The sequence below is a fragment of the Nerophis lumbriciformis genome, linkage group LG14 (genome assembly GCF_033978685.3).
Source record: "Nerophis lumbriciformis linkage group LG14, RoL_Nlum_v2.1, whole genome shotgun sequence".
NCBI lineage: Eukaryota > Metazoa > Chordata > Actinopteri > Syngnathiformes > Syngnathidae > Nerophis > Nerophis lumbriciformis.
The window spans coordinates 25741360-25758232 of NC_084561.2; the positions used below are offsets into that span (position 1 = coordinate 25741360).

At 39.2% G+C, this 16873-nt stretch overlaps 1 protein-coding gene across 5 annotated transcripts in view; it reads right to left on the reverse strand.

Annotated features, from left to right (window-relative positions):
- Positions 1–16873, reverse strand: part of alg6 (ALG6 alpha-1,3-glucosyltransferase) — a 494479-nt gene that overhangs the window by 43882 nt on the left and 433724 nt on the right. For 4 of the 5 annotated variants that reach the window (XM_072914667.1, XM_072914666.1, XM_072914665.1 and 1 more), the window contains one exon: positions 15335–15541. In XM_072914667.1, coding sequence (XP_072770768.1) covers positions 15344–15541 — 198 coding nt within the window. In that variant the 3' untranslated portion in view covers positions 15335–15343. Of the gene's footprint in view, positions 1–15010; positions 15542–16873 lie in introns of those variants that run through there. The other variant, XM_072914664.1, reaches the window with a different exon arrangement.

Consider the following 16873-nt stretch of genomic DNA (forward strand, 5'->3'; position numbering starts at 1 on the left):
TTTTGTTAAGTACATAACTCCACATGTGTTCATTCATAATTTTGGTGCCTTCAGTGACAATCTACAATGTAAATAGTCATGAAAATAAAGAAAACCCATTGAATGAGAAAGTGTGCCCAAACTTTTGGCCTGTACTGTATGCACTGTATGTATATATTTATATATATATATATATATATATATATATATATATATATATATATACATACATTTATTTATATATTAGGGGTGTAACAGTATTGTATATACAGCAGTATTTCGGTTTCTAAGTCTTCAAAATAATACCCTGACAACTGACGATATCAAACAAAAACTTGGTGTGTTGTTTTTAACGGCGCTTAAGCGTTTGCGGTGTCTGAAAATGAACTACATCTCCCACAATCCTCTGTGCAGTGTGGGGTGCCAAGGTGGGGCGCCGTAAGCAGGAAGTGTGTTCGTAGTCGATGAGAAGAACTGTTGGTTTTTGGCAAATCCTGTAAAATGTCACAAAAATCTTGCCATAACTATTCGAGTTCCGTTGCTAACAAACAGACAAACAAACCCTTTGGCAGAGGTAAGGAAGTCTGCGTTCTGCAAAGCAATATATTCGTCTTGAGTGTTTCCAAGGCGACACAGAGTCAGCCGGTCACGTCACATCCCACGGAAGTAATCGCCCAAAAAAATGTTCAATGCGGGAAACAGGAGGAAACTGAAAAACTACTTGATAAGTCCTCAGTCCATCCATCTATTTTTCAACCGCTTGTTCCTCTTGATGTCGCGGCAGGCGAAAGGCAGAATACACCCTGGACAAGTCTACACCTCAAAAAATGTAATTCAGAAACCATATTTGAAGCCAGACATTAGTTTGTGATGTATATACATTATTAAAAGTTAAATTGTTAGTTTACTTTTCTGAGAAACAGCATTTTCCAGACTGATATAAACGTGTGAAGGACACTGATTCTCAGAAAGTTCAAGTTCAAAGACACTAAAGTGAACATTATTGTTTTACACTGGATGTTTACATTGTCACTTTAAATCCATGCAACTGTAAGTTTTTAATATTTGCTTGAAACAGTGGATGTCCATGCACAATTCTTTGCACTTAAAATACATTTATGTAGTAATACATATGATTACAACATTTTAGCATTATGCTTGTCTTTAATTACAAGTACAACAAGGGACTCCTCCCAGTAGCTCCACCCACTCGGCTGATGACTTTATGAAATTGTTTACTCAGAAAATTGAACTCATTAGAAAGGAGATTAAAGATAACGCGTCCCTCCAACTGGGTTCTATTAACGCAGACAGAATGTATGTACGACGGATATTGCTCTCAAAAACAATCTCTCTCTTTTTGAAGATATAACATTAGAGGAACTCCTGCGACTTGTAAATGGACAAAACATACACCATCTTTACTTAACCCACTCTCATGGAAACTTTTCAAGGAACTGTTTATAATATTAGGACTATAAGTGGTAAATATTATTAACTTATCACTTTCCTCTGACTTTGTTCCCCTAGCATTCAAAACAGCAGTTATTCATCCTCTGCTCAAAAGACCTAACCTCGATCCTGACCTCATGGTAAATTACAAGCAGAGTCATCACCTTCCCTTTATCTCAAAAATCCTTGATAAAAAAGTTGCACAGCAGCTAAATTAACACAGCATCTAACAATCTCTGTGAACCCTTTAAGTCCAGTTTCAGGGCAAATTACTCTACAGAGAAAGCCCTTGCAAAAATGACTAATGATCTTTTGCTAACTATGGATGCTGATGCATCATCTATGTTGCTGCTTCTTGATCTTAGCGCTGCTTTCAATACCGCTGATCATAATATTCTATTAGAACGTATCAAAACACATATTGGTATGTCAGACTTAGCCTTGTCTTGGTTTGACTCCTATCTTACTGACAGGATGCAGTGCGTCTCCCATAATAATGTGACCTCGGAGTATGATAAGGTAACGTGTGGAGTTCCTCAGGGTTCGGTTCTTGGCCCTGCACTCTTCAGCATCTACATGATGCCGCTAGGCGACATCATACGCAAATACGGTGTTAGCTTTCACTGTTATGCTGATGACACCCAACTCTACATGCCCCTAAAGCTGACCAACACGCCGGATTGTAGTCAGCTGGAGGCATGTCTTAATGAAATTAAACAATGGATGTCCGCTAACTTCTTGCAACTCAACGCCAAGAAAACAGAAATGCTGATTATCGGTCCTGCTAGACACCGACACCCATTTAATAATACCACCTTAACATTTGACAACCAAACAATTACACAAAGCGACTCGGTAAAGAATCTGGGTATTATCTTCGACCCAACTCTCTCCTTTGAGTCACACATTAAGAGTGTTACTAAAACAGCTTTTTTTCATCTCCGTAATATCGCTAAAATTCGTTCCTGTTTGTCCACTAGCGACGCTGAGATCATTATTCATGCGTTCGTTACCTCTCTTCTCTTATCGTATTATTTTCGGGTCTCCCTATGTCTAGCATTAAAAGATTACAGTTGGTACAAAATGCGGCTGCTAGACTTTTGACAAGAACAAGAAAGTTTGATCATATTACGCCTTTACTGGCTCACCTGCACTGGCTTCCTGTGCACTTAAGATGTGACTTTAAGGTTTTACTACTTACGTATAAAATACTACACGGTCTAGCTCCATCTTGTCTTGCTGATTGTATTGTACCATATGTCCCGGCAAGAAATCTGCATTCTAAGAACTCCGGCTTATTAGTGATTCCCAGAGCCCAAAAACAGTCTGCAGGCTTTAGGGCATTTTCTATTCTGGCTTCAGTACTCTAGAATGCCCTCCCGGTGCATACCGGCTACCTCAGTAGAAGCATTTAAGTCCCATCTTAAAACTAATTTGTATACTGTAATAGACCCCTTTTTAGATCAGTTGATCTGCCGTCTCTCCTGCGTGAGGGATTACCAGGTGACCACGGATCAGCCTCCACGGATGAGACACTAGCTGTTCCAAGTCAGGACCGGGGTGGTCCACTCATCTGTGCATCAGTTGGGGACATCTCTGCACTGCTGACTTGTCTTCATTCAAGATGATCCCCTGCTGGCCCCCTAATGGACTGGTCTTTCACATGAAGTCGGAACCCGGGGTGGACCAGTCCTTATGCATCAGTCGGGGACGTCTCTGTGCCCCGTCATGTCTACATGCAAGAGGATCCCCTGCTGTCCCCACTATATGGATTGGACTCTCACATTATTAAACATATCCACTCGGTCCCCCCACATCTGCGGTCCCCTCCAAGGTTTCTCATTGTATCCCATTGGGTTGAGTTTTTTCTTGCCCTGATGTGGGATCTGAGCCGAGGGTGTCGTTGTGGCTTGTGCAGCCCTTTGAGACACTTGTGATTTAAGGCTATATAAATAAACTTTGATTGATTGAAGTGTGTTTATCCTAAACATTCCTGCCATTTCTTTTTACACACACTAACATTTTGAAGCCTTTTTTTTTTAACCACAATAATATCGTAACGTGGCCTTAATACCGTGTTAATATCGTACCGTGAGATTTGATACCGTTACATCCCTAATAAAAATGTATACATATATAGATACATACACACATGCATATACATACATATGTGTATATACTGTATGTACATATAAATATATATATATGTCAGTGACGTGCAGTCACTAGAGGCAGGTGAGGTGGGGCCTCACCTGCCATCATGGAAAGAAAAAAAATGTAAAAAGAAAAAAAATTAATTAAATTGTTATATTTATGCAGTGATTATACTATAAAGTTATTTTCCATTTAACTTCACCAGTTTTTGATAATTTTTATTCAAAATCGCTGAATTTTCACATTTGCCGTTCAAATACTGAGAAGAGACGGTGCGGTGAACAGCAGCCAGTTGAGGCACGTCACTCAGTGCCTCAACATGGACGGACTCGGCTAACTGCTGGCCTGCTGTGCAGTGAGACTGTATTGCTATATGAATTATATTATACATTTCCATAGTTTAGTTAGCTGAGGTATATAATGTACAGTGTATTTTGTCAACAACTGTATGTGTGTAGCGTATTTCTTGTGCTGAGCGATCATAAAACGGCTGCAAAAGACGCACTGGCTGAGGCTCCAGTAGCCCCGCCTCCTGCACCCCCGCCGTAGAATTGTTATATCAACTAAAGCCCACACTTAAACTTTCCACGTGCAAGATTGAATCTATTTAAAAAAGTTATTTCATAAGAAGCCAAAAAGTGCAAAAACAATAATGATCGTGTTGCAGGAGTTGTCAATGACTGCAGGGCCACAACATTAGGTACACCTGCATACTGCAGGTGTATCTAATTCACAACTCCTCCAACATGAACATTATTGTTTTTGCACTATTTGGCTTCTTATTAAATAACTTTTGTAACCTATTTTCATGGGCTTTCCTATTTGTGATGTTAAGTTCCTGTTATGCGCTGTTATACAGTATATGCCTTGAGCTCTTATTTTGAAGGCGCCAAGAGCGGAAGTGATGACATGTTGTAGTGGAGCGGAGGTTTTTGAAAGAAGGTAAATAAAGTGGTCCTCGTGTAAACTGGAGCCTCCGTGTTTGTTATTTTGTAGTTTCATACAGTATAGGCGACATTTATAAACCCTCGGTTACACTTTTTTAAATAGATTCAATCTTGCACGTGGAAAGTTTAAGTGAGGGCTTTAGTTGATATAACACACCCGTCAGGGGGTTCATTAATCCAGCACAACAGCGGCGAATGGACTTTATTTATAAGTAAAGGTAAGACCATAATAAAGTTTTTTTTATTAAATGTGCTTTTTTGTGTGCTACAGTTTGTATGTGTAAAGTTAAAGTTAAGTTAAAGTACCAATGATTGTCACACACACACTAGGTGTAATGAAATTTGTCCTCTGCATTTGACCCATCCCTTGATCACCCCCTGGGAGGTGAGGGGAGCAGTGGGCAGCAGCGGCGCCGTGCCCGGGAATAATTTTTGGTGATTTAACCCCCAATTTCAACCCTTGATGCTGAGTGCCAAGCAGGGAAAAATGCTGGTATGAGCTTTTAAACATAACCCGTTAACTGCTGCCAATCAAATGGTGAATAAGATACTCTTTAGGGTTCATATGTTTGTAAATCTGACTGTGATGAAGTCAGTGCCTTACCAGTCATGAACCTCACTGCACGTCACTGATATATATATATATATATATATATATATATATATATATATACATATCAATCAATCAATCAAAGTTTATTTATATAGCCCTAAATCACAAGTGTCTCAAAGGGCTGCACAAGCCACAACGACATCCTCGGCTCAGATCCCTCTTACCACAGAATTTTCCTCCAGAAGGTCTTATCTTTGTCCATGTGATGTCAGATGAAACAAAAATGTAGCTGTTTGGCCACAATATTCAGCAATATGTTTGGAGGAGAAAAGGTGAGGCCTTTAATCCCAGGAACACCATGCCTACCGTCAAGCATGGTGGTGGTAGTATTATGCTCTGGGCCTGTTTTGCTGCCAATGGAACTGGTGCTTTACAGAGAGTAAATGGGACAATGAAAAAGGAGGATTACTTCCAAATTCTTCAGGACAACCTAAAATCATCAGCCCGGAGGTTGGGTCTTGGGCGCAGTTGGGTGTTCCAACAGGACAACGACCCCAAACACACGTCAAAAGTGGTAAAGGAATGGATAAATCAGGCTAGAATTAAGGTTTTAGAATGGCCTTCCCAAAGTCCTGACCTAACATGTGGACAATGCTGAAGAAACAAGTCCATGTCAGAAAACCAACACATTTAGCTGAACTGCACCAATTTTGTCAAGAGGAGTGGTCAGAAATTCAACCAGAAGCTTGCCAGAAGCTTGTGGATGGCTACCAAAAGTGCCTTATTGCAGTGAAACTTGCCAAGGGACATGTAACCAAATATTAACATTGTTGTATGTATACTTTTGACCCAGCAGGTTTGGTCACATTTTCAGTAAACCCATAATAAATTCATAAAAGAAGTAAACTTCATGAATGTTTTTTGTGACCAACAAGTATGTGCTCCAATCACTCTATCACAAAAAAATAAGAGTTGGGGAAATTATTGGAAACTCAAGACAGCCATGACATTATGTTCTTTACAAGTGTATGTCAACTTTTGACCACGACTGTACATATATGTAAAAACTGCTTTTAAAAAAGCAAAATTTGCCCAATACGGTAAAAAAACTATGTCTGAAACTTATTCCCAACAGTGCCATACAAGGAAGAATTTTCCATACGTGTTGTGGATTTCATTCTGTCGTGTAAGAAACACAACATAAAACAGTAAATATGTCTCTTTAAATGTCCTCCATAATGACAAACAAACAAATCTTAGCAAGTCAGTAGCATAAACAAGCTTGTACACAACAGTTATTAAATGGATTCTGTCCCCAAAGAAAAAAAAAAAAGTCTGATCTTAGGCTCCCATGTGGAGCCATTATTGGCCAGAGGCTCAAGGTCTGTGATGCTGTAGAAGCCCTCGCTGACCTGCTAACATTTATAGTTCTAATGGGGTTTTTTATGCCTATGTCATTAATTCCCACAGAGATTGGAGAGCAAAATTGCTTGTACCTTTTTCTGTGGTATTTCAACTTTATAGCATTATGCTCAGATATGTCACCTTCCATCATCTCTTTTTTAACAACCTGTCCTGTCACCCGTTGTCAAATGAAATGCGGAGGACCATTGTGGTATCTAGGACTTGAAATGAATTTTTAATAAGGTTGCGTAAAAAAGCTTTGCCAATGTAATTTGTCTCTCATTATTGGCTCAGTCTGTGCCGGGAAGTCGGGAGAGGTTTGTGGAAAATGACTTCCATAAAACTGCTTGGAATCATATCATTTTAACAAGGTAATATAATAAAGCTGGCGTCCACTCTGGGTGGTTGGCAAACTTTTATTTTGTTTTTAGAAAAAATAAGTTTGTACAAAATAACTTCTGTAAAAGATTCAGCGTGAAAAAAAAATAACAAAAAGGCCTAGCACCATCTATTGAGACTAGAGATGTCCGATAATATCGGCCTGCTGATATTATCGGCCGATAAATGCCTTAAAATGTAATATCGGAAATTATCGGTATCGTTTTTATTTGTATTTATTTTTTATTTTTTTATTAAACCAACATAAAAAACACAAGATACACTTACAATTAGTGCACCAACCCAAAAAAGCCTCCCTCCCCCATTCACACTCATTCACACAAAAGGGTTGTTTCTTTCTGTTATTAATATTCTGGTTCCTACATTATATATCAATATATATCAATACAGTCTGCAAGGGATACAGTCCGTAAGCACACATGATTGTGCGTGCTGCTGGTCCACTAATAGTACTAACCTTTAACAGTTAATTTTACTCATTTTCATATTGTTTTACTTTCTTTTTTATTCAAAAAAATGTTTTTAATTAATTAATTTTATTTTATTTTATTAATTTTTTTTAAAAGTACCTTATCTTCACCATACCTGGTTGTCCAAATTAGGCATAAATAAGTTAATTCCACGATTGTATATATCGGTTGATATCGGTATCGGTTGATATCGGTATCGGTAATTAAAGAGTTGGACAATATCGGATATCGGCAAAAAGCCATTATCGGACATCCCTAATTGAGACACATTAATTGGGGGAGAAAGAGGTTAATTGTCACGCTTTTTACACAAATGTGAATTGTTTGTCATCCAAACATCAGAGCACAGACCTCCATGCTCCGCTCTGAATCCAGAAGGCGATCCGGATCACCCCCCAAAAAATCTAATCACTTGTTCCTTATTACATTTCTGACATTTTGTCAAAGTTTGGTGAAATCCACCTATAACTTTTTGAGCAATAAAATAAACGTAGTGAATAAAGATGTCCGATAATATCGGACTGCTGATATTATCAGCCGATAAATGCTTTAAAATGTAATATCAGAAATGATCGGTATCGGTGTCAAAATTATCGGTATCGGTTTCAAAAAGTAAAATGTATGACTTTTTAAAACGCCGCTGTGTACACACGGACGTAGGGAGAAGTACAGAGCGCCAATTAACCTTAAAGGCACAGCCTTTGCGTGCCGGCCCAGTCACATAATATCTACGGCTTTTCACACACAAGTGAATGCAATGCATAATTGGTCAACAGCCATACAGGTCACACTGAGGGTGGCCGTATAAACAACTTTAACACTGTTACAAATATGCACCACACTGTGAACCCACACCAAACAAGAATGACAAACACATTTTGGGAGAACATCCGCACCGTAACACAACATAAACACAACAGCACAAATACCCAGAACCCCTTGCAGCACTAACTCTTCCGGGACGCTACAATATACACCCCCCGCTACTCCCTACCCCCCGCACACCTCAACCTCCTCCTGCTCTCTCAGGGAGAGCATGTCCCAAATTCCAAGCTGCTGTTTTGAGGCATGTTAAAGAAAATAATGCACTTTGTGACTTCAATAATAAATATGGCAGTGCTATGTTGGCATTTTTTTCCATAACTTGAGTTGATTTATTTTGGAAAACCTTGTTACATTGTTTAATGCATCCAGCGGGGCATCACAACAAAATTAGGCATAATAATGTGTTAATTCCACGACTGTATATATCGGTATCGGTTGATATCGGAATCGGTAATTAAGAGTTGGACAATATCGGAATATCGGCAAAAAAGCCATTATCGGACATCTTTAGTAGTGAACCCTCTTGCAAATCATCAACTCTCCTTGTCTCTGTGGGTGGAGGCGGGGCCGCTAGCATACACACACAGAGAAGGTTGAGCCTTGTCATGTAAATGTAAAGGTAATGAGTAGAAATGATCTAGATCGGCCCCCGAAATCGTATCACTCGTTCGTTATCGTATTTCGGATATTTACGCCTATATCTTTTTGAGCTATGTTGCGAATTAATTGACGGACAAATTCATACAAATATGCGGAGGTAATAATAACTCCGACTGTACATTAAATTGAAGATTGAGGTGTTTGCTTGAAATGTGTATCTCTCTTACTTTTTTATTTTTTATTTATTGTCATAAAGAGGTAATAAAACTAAGGTAAATGCTGGTTGTCACACACTATGGGTTTGGTTGTCACAATTTTATTGTAAAAAAGGCAAAATGGCAGTAGTTTACACTGACAAGGTGACAAATACCGAATAAACTTGGCACAAAATGAGGAACATAAAGACTAAACATCTTTAAGCCAGCCTACTGTATATGTGAGAATATATGAGTTTACATGACAACCAATATGCAATTTCTGGTTCGCATCATGTCTAACCACCGTGTTAAACTACTTGGCTTACTTAACGAATAAAACCTTGAACTAGCTAATATTTTAAAATACAGCTTTTTTTCCCCACACTTTTTGGACAATTTTTTTGGTATAAAGAAATTGTGTAAAAGCCAAGAAAACAAATACTGAGGATGTTTACAATTTGACATGAAAAACACAAACAGTCTTCTTACCTCAAACTCAACTGTCCTACTCCAGAGAAGACTACTGTATGTAAGTGAGCTCTGCCCCCTATTTTGTACATTTCCATAACACAATTTGAGAGACAGCGCCCACTGGTGGCGATGTATACCGCGTGTGACAACTAACCTCGTTTTCCGCTACATCAACAGTTGTCACATAGTAAACAGTCGTTTTAGATCACCATCACCAAACACACTTACCATCTCTACAATGGTACACATTTTAAATAAATGCAGTTATATACACGTGTTCTCATTAGTTAAATTGTACGATTGGGCTCTAAAGTTAAACAAAATGTAATTTGTTGTATGTCACGTCTTGCAAGCATTCTTTGTGAGAGCTCAGCTACATGAGCGTCTAAAGCAGGGGTGTCCAAACCTTTTCCAGAGAGGGCCGCATACAGAAAAGTTGAAGGATGCCACTTTGATAGATTTTGTATGTTAAACATACTAAAATGAACACAATGTAGGTCAGGGGTCCCAAAACTTTTTTACTCGGGGGCCACATTGGGTTAAAAAAATTTGGCCGGGGGCCGGGCTGTGTGTGTGTGTGTGTGTGTGTGTGTGTGTGTGTGTGTGTGTGTGTACAGTATATATTAAAGTACCAATGATTGTCACATACACACAAGGTGTGGTGAAATTTGTCCTCTGCATTTGACCCATCTCCTTGTTTACCCCCTGGAAGGTGAGGGGAGCAGTGAGCAGCAGCGGTGGCCACGCCCGGGAATCATTTTTGGTGATTTAACCCCCAATTCCAACCCTTGATGCTGAGTGCCAAGCAGGGAGGTAATGGGTCCCATTTTTATAGTCTTTGGTATGACTCGGCCGGGGTTTGAACTGACAACCTACCGATCTCAGGGCGGACGCTCTAACCATTAGGCCACTGAATAGTATATATATCAGGGGTGTAATGGTACACAAACATTTCGGTTCGGTACATACCTCGGTTTAGAGGTCACAGTTCGGTTAATTTTCGGTACAGTAAGAAAACAACAAAATATAAATTTTTGGGTTATTTATTTACCAAATTTGCAAAATCTTCCACCAAAAATATTTTTCTTAGTGGAATATTTGATGTGAAGTAATCGGAACCTTGGATAGGTCAATAATTCATAATAACATTGATTTTGATTCAATATTATGTTTTGAGCAATGACAGTTTGAAAGAAAAAAAAAACAGCTTTGTTTTATTAGTCAACATTGCAACTTTTTCTAAATTACATTTCACCTTTAAGCTTTTTTATTTCACTTTTTTTATGTTTTTGTTTATTTTAATAGTATTTTTAGAATGTGCCGTGGGCCTTTAAAACATTAGCTGTGGGTCGCAAATGGCCTCCGGGGCACACTTTTGACAACCCTGCTATAGATGATAAAAAATTAAATCTGATAAATCTATGGATAAAAAGCAGAGCCTGGCGACACATGCGCGTTTATCATAACTCTCTCGCTCTCTCTCTCTCTGTCTCTGCCCCTCCCTCACGAATGCTGCTGCGCGCGCAATTTGTTTTGTTTTTAACCCCTTCTTAACCCTGAACGTACATTGAAAATACACGCAACCCTAACTCAAAATGCCGGACATTTGAGGCATTTAAGAAACTCCACCCTGACAGCTCCGCAAAAGAGAACATGTCTGGTGAAAAGAGGACGTATGGTCAGTCTATCATAGCCCGTTAGCTGCTAGCATACCGTGTGTTGTGCCTCGGTGTGCATTGTTTACACAACGTGCGGTACGCTACTTAATATGTCCGTGTGGAAACTCGTTCGGTACACCTCCGCAGCGAACCGGAACCCCCGTACCGAAACGGTTCAATACAAATACACGTACCGTTACACCCCTAATTATATATATATATATATATATATATATATATATATATACATACACACATATATATATATATATATATATATATATATATATATACATCCATATATATATATATACATCCATATATATATATATATATATATATATATTCCTCACGCACTAAAAGAGTGCGCACTTACTGCACGCTCGCCCGACACTGCGGCGCGAGTGCGATGATGTCACGTTATCAATGGGAAAATGCATTTTTTGACAATTAGATTTGTCTGAGCGTCTAGGAGACACCGAGAGTACCAAGCGGTAGAAAATAGATTAGGAAGGACACTTTTTTTATTTTTATTTGAGACTTCCTGCGGGCCAGATTTTAGACGCTGGCGGACCACATTCGGCCCACAGGCCGTAGTTTGGGATCCACTGATCTAAACTTTACCTCTGCCGGGTATTTTTTTCTATACTTTTATTGTTATAATTTCAGAATGTGTTTGTTCTATTTTTAAGACACAGTAAAACAAAGAAAACTATCTGAAGTTGTCTTTATGTTTTCATTTTAATGCCATGATTTTAATAGTCCGGCCCGCGTGTCCGCAGATTTCCCTCCATGCGGCCCCTGAGCTCAAATGAGTTAGACACCCTTGATGTACAATATTACAGTATACTGTATGTAACAGCTGCAGCATAAAATAGAGAGTAGATCCAGCAGAAAATAGACATTATAAACAAAGATAGGTAGCTAGCATAGAAGCAGCCGGACAAATAAAAAAAAAAACTTGAGACTTCCCGCGGGCCGGATTTTGGACACTGGCGGGCCGTATATGACCCGCGGGCCGTAGTTTGGGGACCACTGACGTAGGTCAATCAACATATGCTAAACTATCAGAACAAAAAATCTTAGCTTTGTGTTAGGGTTGCTGGTTACTGGGGTTCAATCCCCACCTTCTACCATCCTAGTCACGTCCGTTGTGTCCTTGGGCAAGACACTTCACCCTTGCTCCTGATGGCTGCTGGTTAGCGCCTTGCATGGCAGCTCCCGCCATCAGTGTGTGAATGTGTGTGTGAATGGGTGAATGTGGAACTACTGTCAAAGCGCTTTGAGTACCTTGAAGGTAGAAAAGCGCTATATAAGTATAACCCATTTATCATTTACAGGTGTAACACAGCAAATTAGTGTAATATCTACAAACCCCGTTTCCATATGAGTTGGGAAATTGTGTTAGATGTAAATATAAACGGAATACAATGATTTGCAAATCCTTTTCAACCCATATTCAGTTGAATATGCTACAAAGACAACATATTTGATGTTCAAACTGATAAACATTTTTTTTTTTTGCAAATAATCATTAACTTTGGAATTTGATGTCAGCAACACGTGACAAAGAAAAGTTGGGAAAGGTGGCAATAAATACTGATAAAGTTGAGGAATGATCATCAAACACTTATTTAGAACACCCCACAGGTGTGCAGGCTAATTGGGAACAGGTGGGTGCCATGATTGGGTATAAAAACAGCTTCCCAAAAAATGCTCAGTCTTTCACAAGAAAGGATGGGGCGAAGTACACCTCTTTGTCCACAACTGCGTGAGCAAATAGTCAAACAGTTTAAGAACAACGTTTCTCAAAGTGCAATTGCAAGACATTTAGGGATTTCAACATCTACGGTCCATAATATCATCAAAAGGTTCAGAGAATCTGGAGAAATCACTCCACGTAAGCGGCATGGCCGGAAACCAATATTGAATGACCGTGACCTTCGATCCCTCAGACGGCACTGTATCAAAACCCGACATCAATCTCTAAAGGATATCACCACATGGGCTCAGGAACACTTCAGAAAACCACTGTCACTAAATACAGTTTGTCGCTACATCTGTAAGTGCAAGTTAAAGCTCTACTATGCAAAGCGAAAGCCATTTATCAACAACATCCAGAAACGCCGCCGGCTTCTCTGGGCCCGAGATCATCTAAGATGGACTCATGCAAAGTGGAAAAGTGTTCTGTGGTCTGACGAGTCCACATTTCAAATTGTTTTTGGAAATATTCGACATCGTGTCATCCGGACCAAAGGGGAAGCGAACCATCCAGACTGTTGTCGATGCAAAGTTCAAAAGCCAGCATCTGTGATGGTATGGGGGTGTATTAGTGCCCAAGGCATGGGTAACTTACACATCTGTGAAGGCACCATTAATGCTGAAAGGTACATACAGGTTTTGGAACAACATATGCTGCCATCTAAGCGCCGTATTTTTCATGGACGCCCCTGCTTATTTCAGCAAGACAATGCCAAGCCACGTGTTACATCAACGTGGCTTCATAGTAAAAGAGTGCGGGTACTTTCCTGGCCCGCCTGCAGTCCAGACCTGTCTCCCATCGAAAATGTGTGGCGCATTATGAAGCGCAAAATACGACAGCGGAGACCCTGGACTGTTGAACGATTGAAGCTCTACATAAAACAAGAATGGGAAAGAATTCCACTTTCAAAGCTTCAACAATTAGTTTTCTCAGTTCCCAATCGTTTATTGAGTGTTGTTAAAATAAAAGGTGATGTAACACAGTGGTGAACATGCCCTTTCCCAACTACTTTGGCACGTGTTGCAGCCATGAAATTCTAAGTTAATTATTATTTGCAAAAAAAAAAAAAAGTTTATGAGTTTGAAAATCAAATATCTTGTCTTTATAGTGCATTCAATTGAATATGGGTTGAAAAGGTTTTTCAAATTATTGTATTCTGTTTATATTTACATCTAACACAATTTCCCAACTCATATGGAAACGGGGTTTGTAATCTAATGGCCGTTATATTTCATTTCTTCTTCTTGTTCTTTACTAATATTGTCATTATTATGCCAACTAAAACATTTGTGAAAACTTAGTATATCTTGCATAAAAAGTGTAAACATGCCTATCAAAGACTATACAGTATACAGTAAAATGCTCAAGCTCTCTGACATTTTGTTTTGTGGGTGATTTGGGCCAGTTCGTTCTATTCTTTGCTTTTTGTGTAATGTTCTAATCCGGGACGTGTTTATTTTGTCTATAGAATGTGCCGTGAAAAGTATTGGGACACTTAGGACTAAAACTGGACAAAAGTATTGGGACACTTAGGACGAAAACTGGACAAAAGTATTGGGACACTTGGGACTAAAACTGGACAAAAGTATTGGGACACTTACGACTAAAACTGGACAAAAGTATTGGGACACTTAGGACTAAAACTTGACAAAAGTATTGGGACACTTAGGACTAAAACTTGACATAAGTATTGGGACACTTCGGACTACCACTGGACAAAAGTATTGGGACACTTAGGACTAAAACTGGACAAAAGTATTGGGACACTTACGATGAAAACTGGACAAAAGTATTGGGACACCCCAAGAAAAGACAAGGTGTGAGCCGCAAACGGGCCCTGGACCGCACTTTGGATACCCCAGCTTTAAAAGACATTTTTGGTGGAATGCCACCACAGAAGGGTGCCAGTAATGACAAAGGGGAAAAGTGTGATTGTAACCATAGAATGGGGAAAACCAACAAGTAAAAAGTACAAGTAGAGCTGCAAATTTTTTTTTTAACTTGCTTTTAGAGCACAAGCAACTGCATGATCTTTAATGTGTGGTCAAATTGTATGCACAGTTGCACTCAAAGTACTAGAACCTCATTGTAAATCCTTGTATTATTATACACTAAAACTAATTAAATATTTCAACAACATGAGTGTTTGTTTTTAATTTGAACGTTTTTTACATTTTGAAAAGACATTAATACAATGAGAGTCCAGTTCAACTATACATCATCATTATCGCATTGTTTAAATGAGCTTAATTAAGAAAAAAAAAACTGTTAAAAATGTTAAAGAGTTGGAATGCATTTGCGTTATATATTTCATTGGGTATGGACTGACAGTGAGCTAAAGGTCTGGTGCATAGTGAGGAATGACACACCTTTGTTTTGTGCATCATTGCAGCTCCTCTGAATCAATAGTCCAAATGTGTGTGTGTGTGTGTGTGTGTGTGTGTGTGTGTGTGTGTGCGTTACCTGCTGGAATTATTTGTTCTTCTTCTGTCTCTTTCTGCTCGGTAAAGTGTTGAACTGGATGACGTTGAAGTAGATAAACATTCCCAAGAAATGCACGAAAGCAAACGTCGACACCAGGACAGGAAACAAGTCGGGCAGATGAGGCGGCGTGTCGAATGTTACGTTGGCAGCGCTCAAACACGCCATGGCTGTGACACTGATGTAGAACTGGAAGGTAAACAGAGGGGAAAGTAGAAAAATAATCATACAGTTGATCTAAAAGTGTTCAACAGACGGTTATTGTTTTACACTTATGTTGATAATCTGACTTTCCCATCAAAAAGTAGCATTCAGTACTCCAAGAAGAAGCAAAAATAAATGTTATGTCAGAATTTGTTTAGGGCTGTCAAAATTAGCGAGTCAAATTATTCCATCCTCATTAATAATCTGATTAAAAAACACAAAGTAATTTTACTCTGTGAAGCGCAAAATGACTCAAAAATCCCTGAGGCCTCCCTGGCAACACATTTCGTCCAAATAGTGTTAGCGTCGTGGATTAATTTATATTAAAAGTGCCTGTGAGAGACATGTGGTAGAAAATAGATGGATGGATATTAATCGTGATTATTTGAACTTAATCCACAGCAACACTGTTTAATCTGATTAAAAATAATGATATGTTCCAACAAGTCTCAAAGCTGATATGCTATAGCTGTAAACGGGAAATGAACAAATAGATTAATAAGAGTCTAGAGAGGATAATAATATAACAACTGTGTCAACATTATCACAGTCAGTACATGACACGTAAGAGGAGGGCGGGTGGATCCATAAATTGGTGGTGTTGACACCAAGGGTAGTACCCCTATATCAGGGGTGTCCAAAGTGCGGCCCGGAGCTCGATTTTTATTGGCCCGCCACACATTCTATAGACAAACTAAACAGGTCCCAAATTAGAACAAAAATCTATGAAAAATTAAACGGCACCAAATCCCATAAAAATGGGACCTGAAAACCAAAATGGCCGACAACCTGAGTGTCTTACTGTATAAGGCAGTGTTTTTCAACCACTGTGCCGCGGCACACTAGTGTACCGTGAGATATTGTTTGGTGTGCCGTGGGAAATTATGTAATTTCACCTAATTGGGTTAAAAATATTCTTTGCAAACCAGTAATTATTGTCTGTGCTGTCATGAGCTCGGCAGAGTAGCTGTGTAATACTCTTCCATATCAGTAGGTGGCAGCAGGTAGCTAATTGCTTTGTAGGCGTCAGGAACATGATTTGTCGTGATCACAATATGCAGACGACAGCGGGAGGCAGTGTGTCGGTAAAAATGTATCTAATGCTTAAACCAAAAATAAACAAAAGGCATTGAAGCTTAGGGATGGGTGGCTATGCAAAACTAAAATAAAACTGAACTGGCTGCAAAGTAAACAAAAACAGAATGCTGGACGACAGCAAAGACTTACAGCGTGTGGAGCAGACGGCGTCCACAAAGTACATCTCTACATGAAATGACAATCAACAACAAAATAGGAGCGCCAGACAAGAACTAAAAC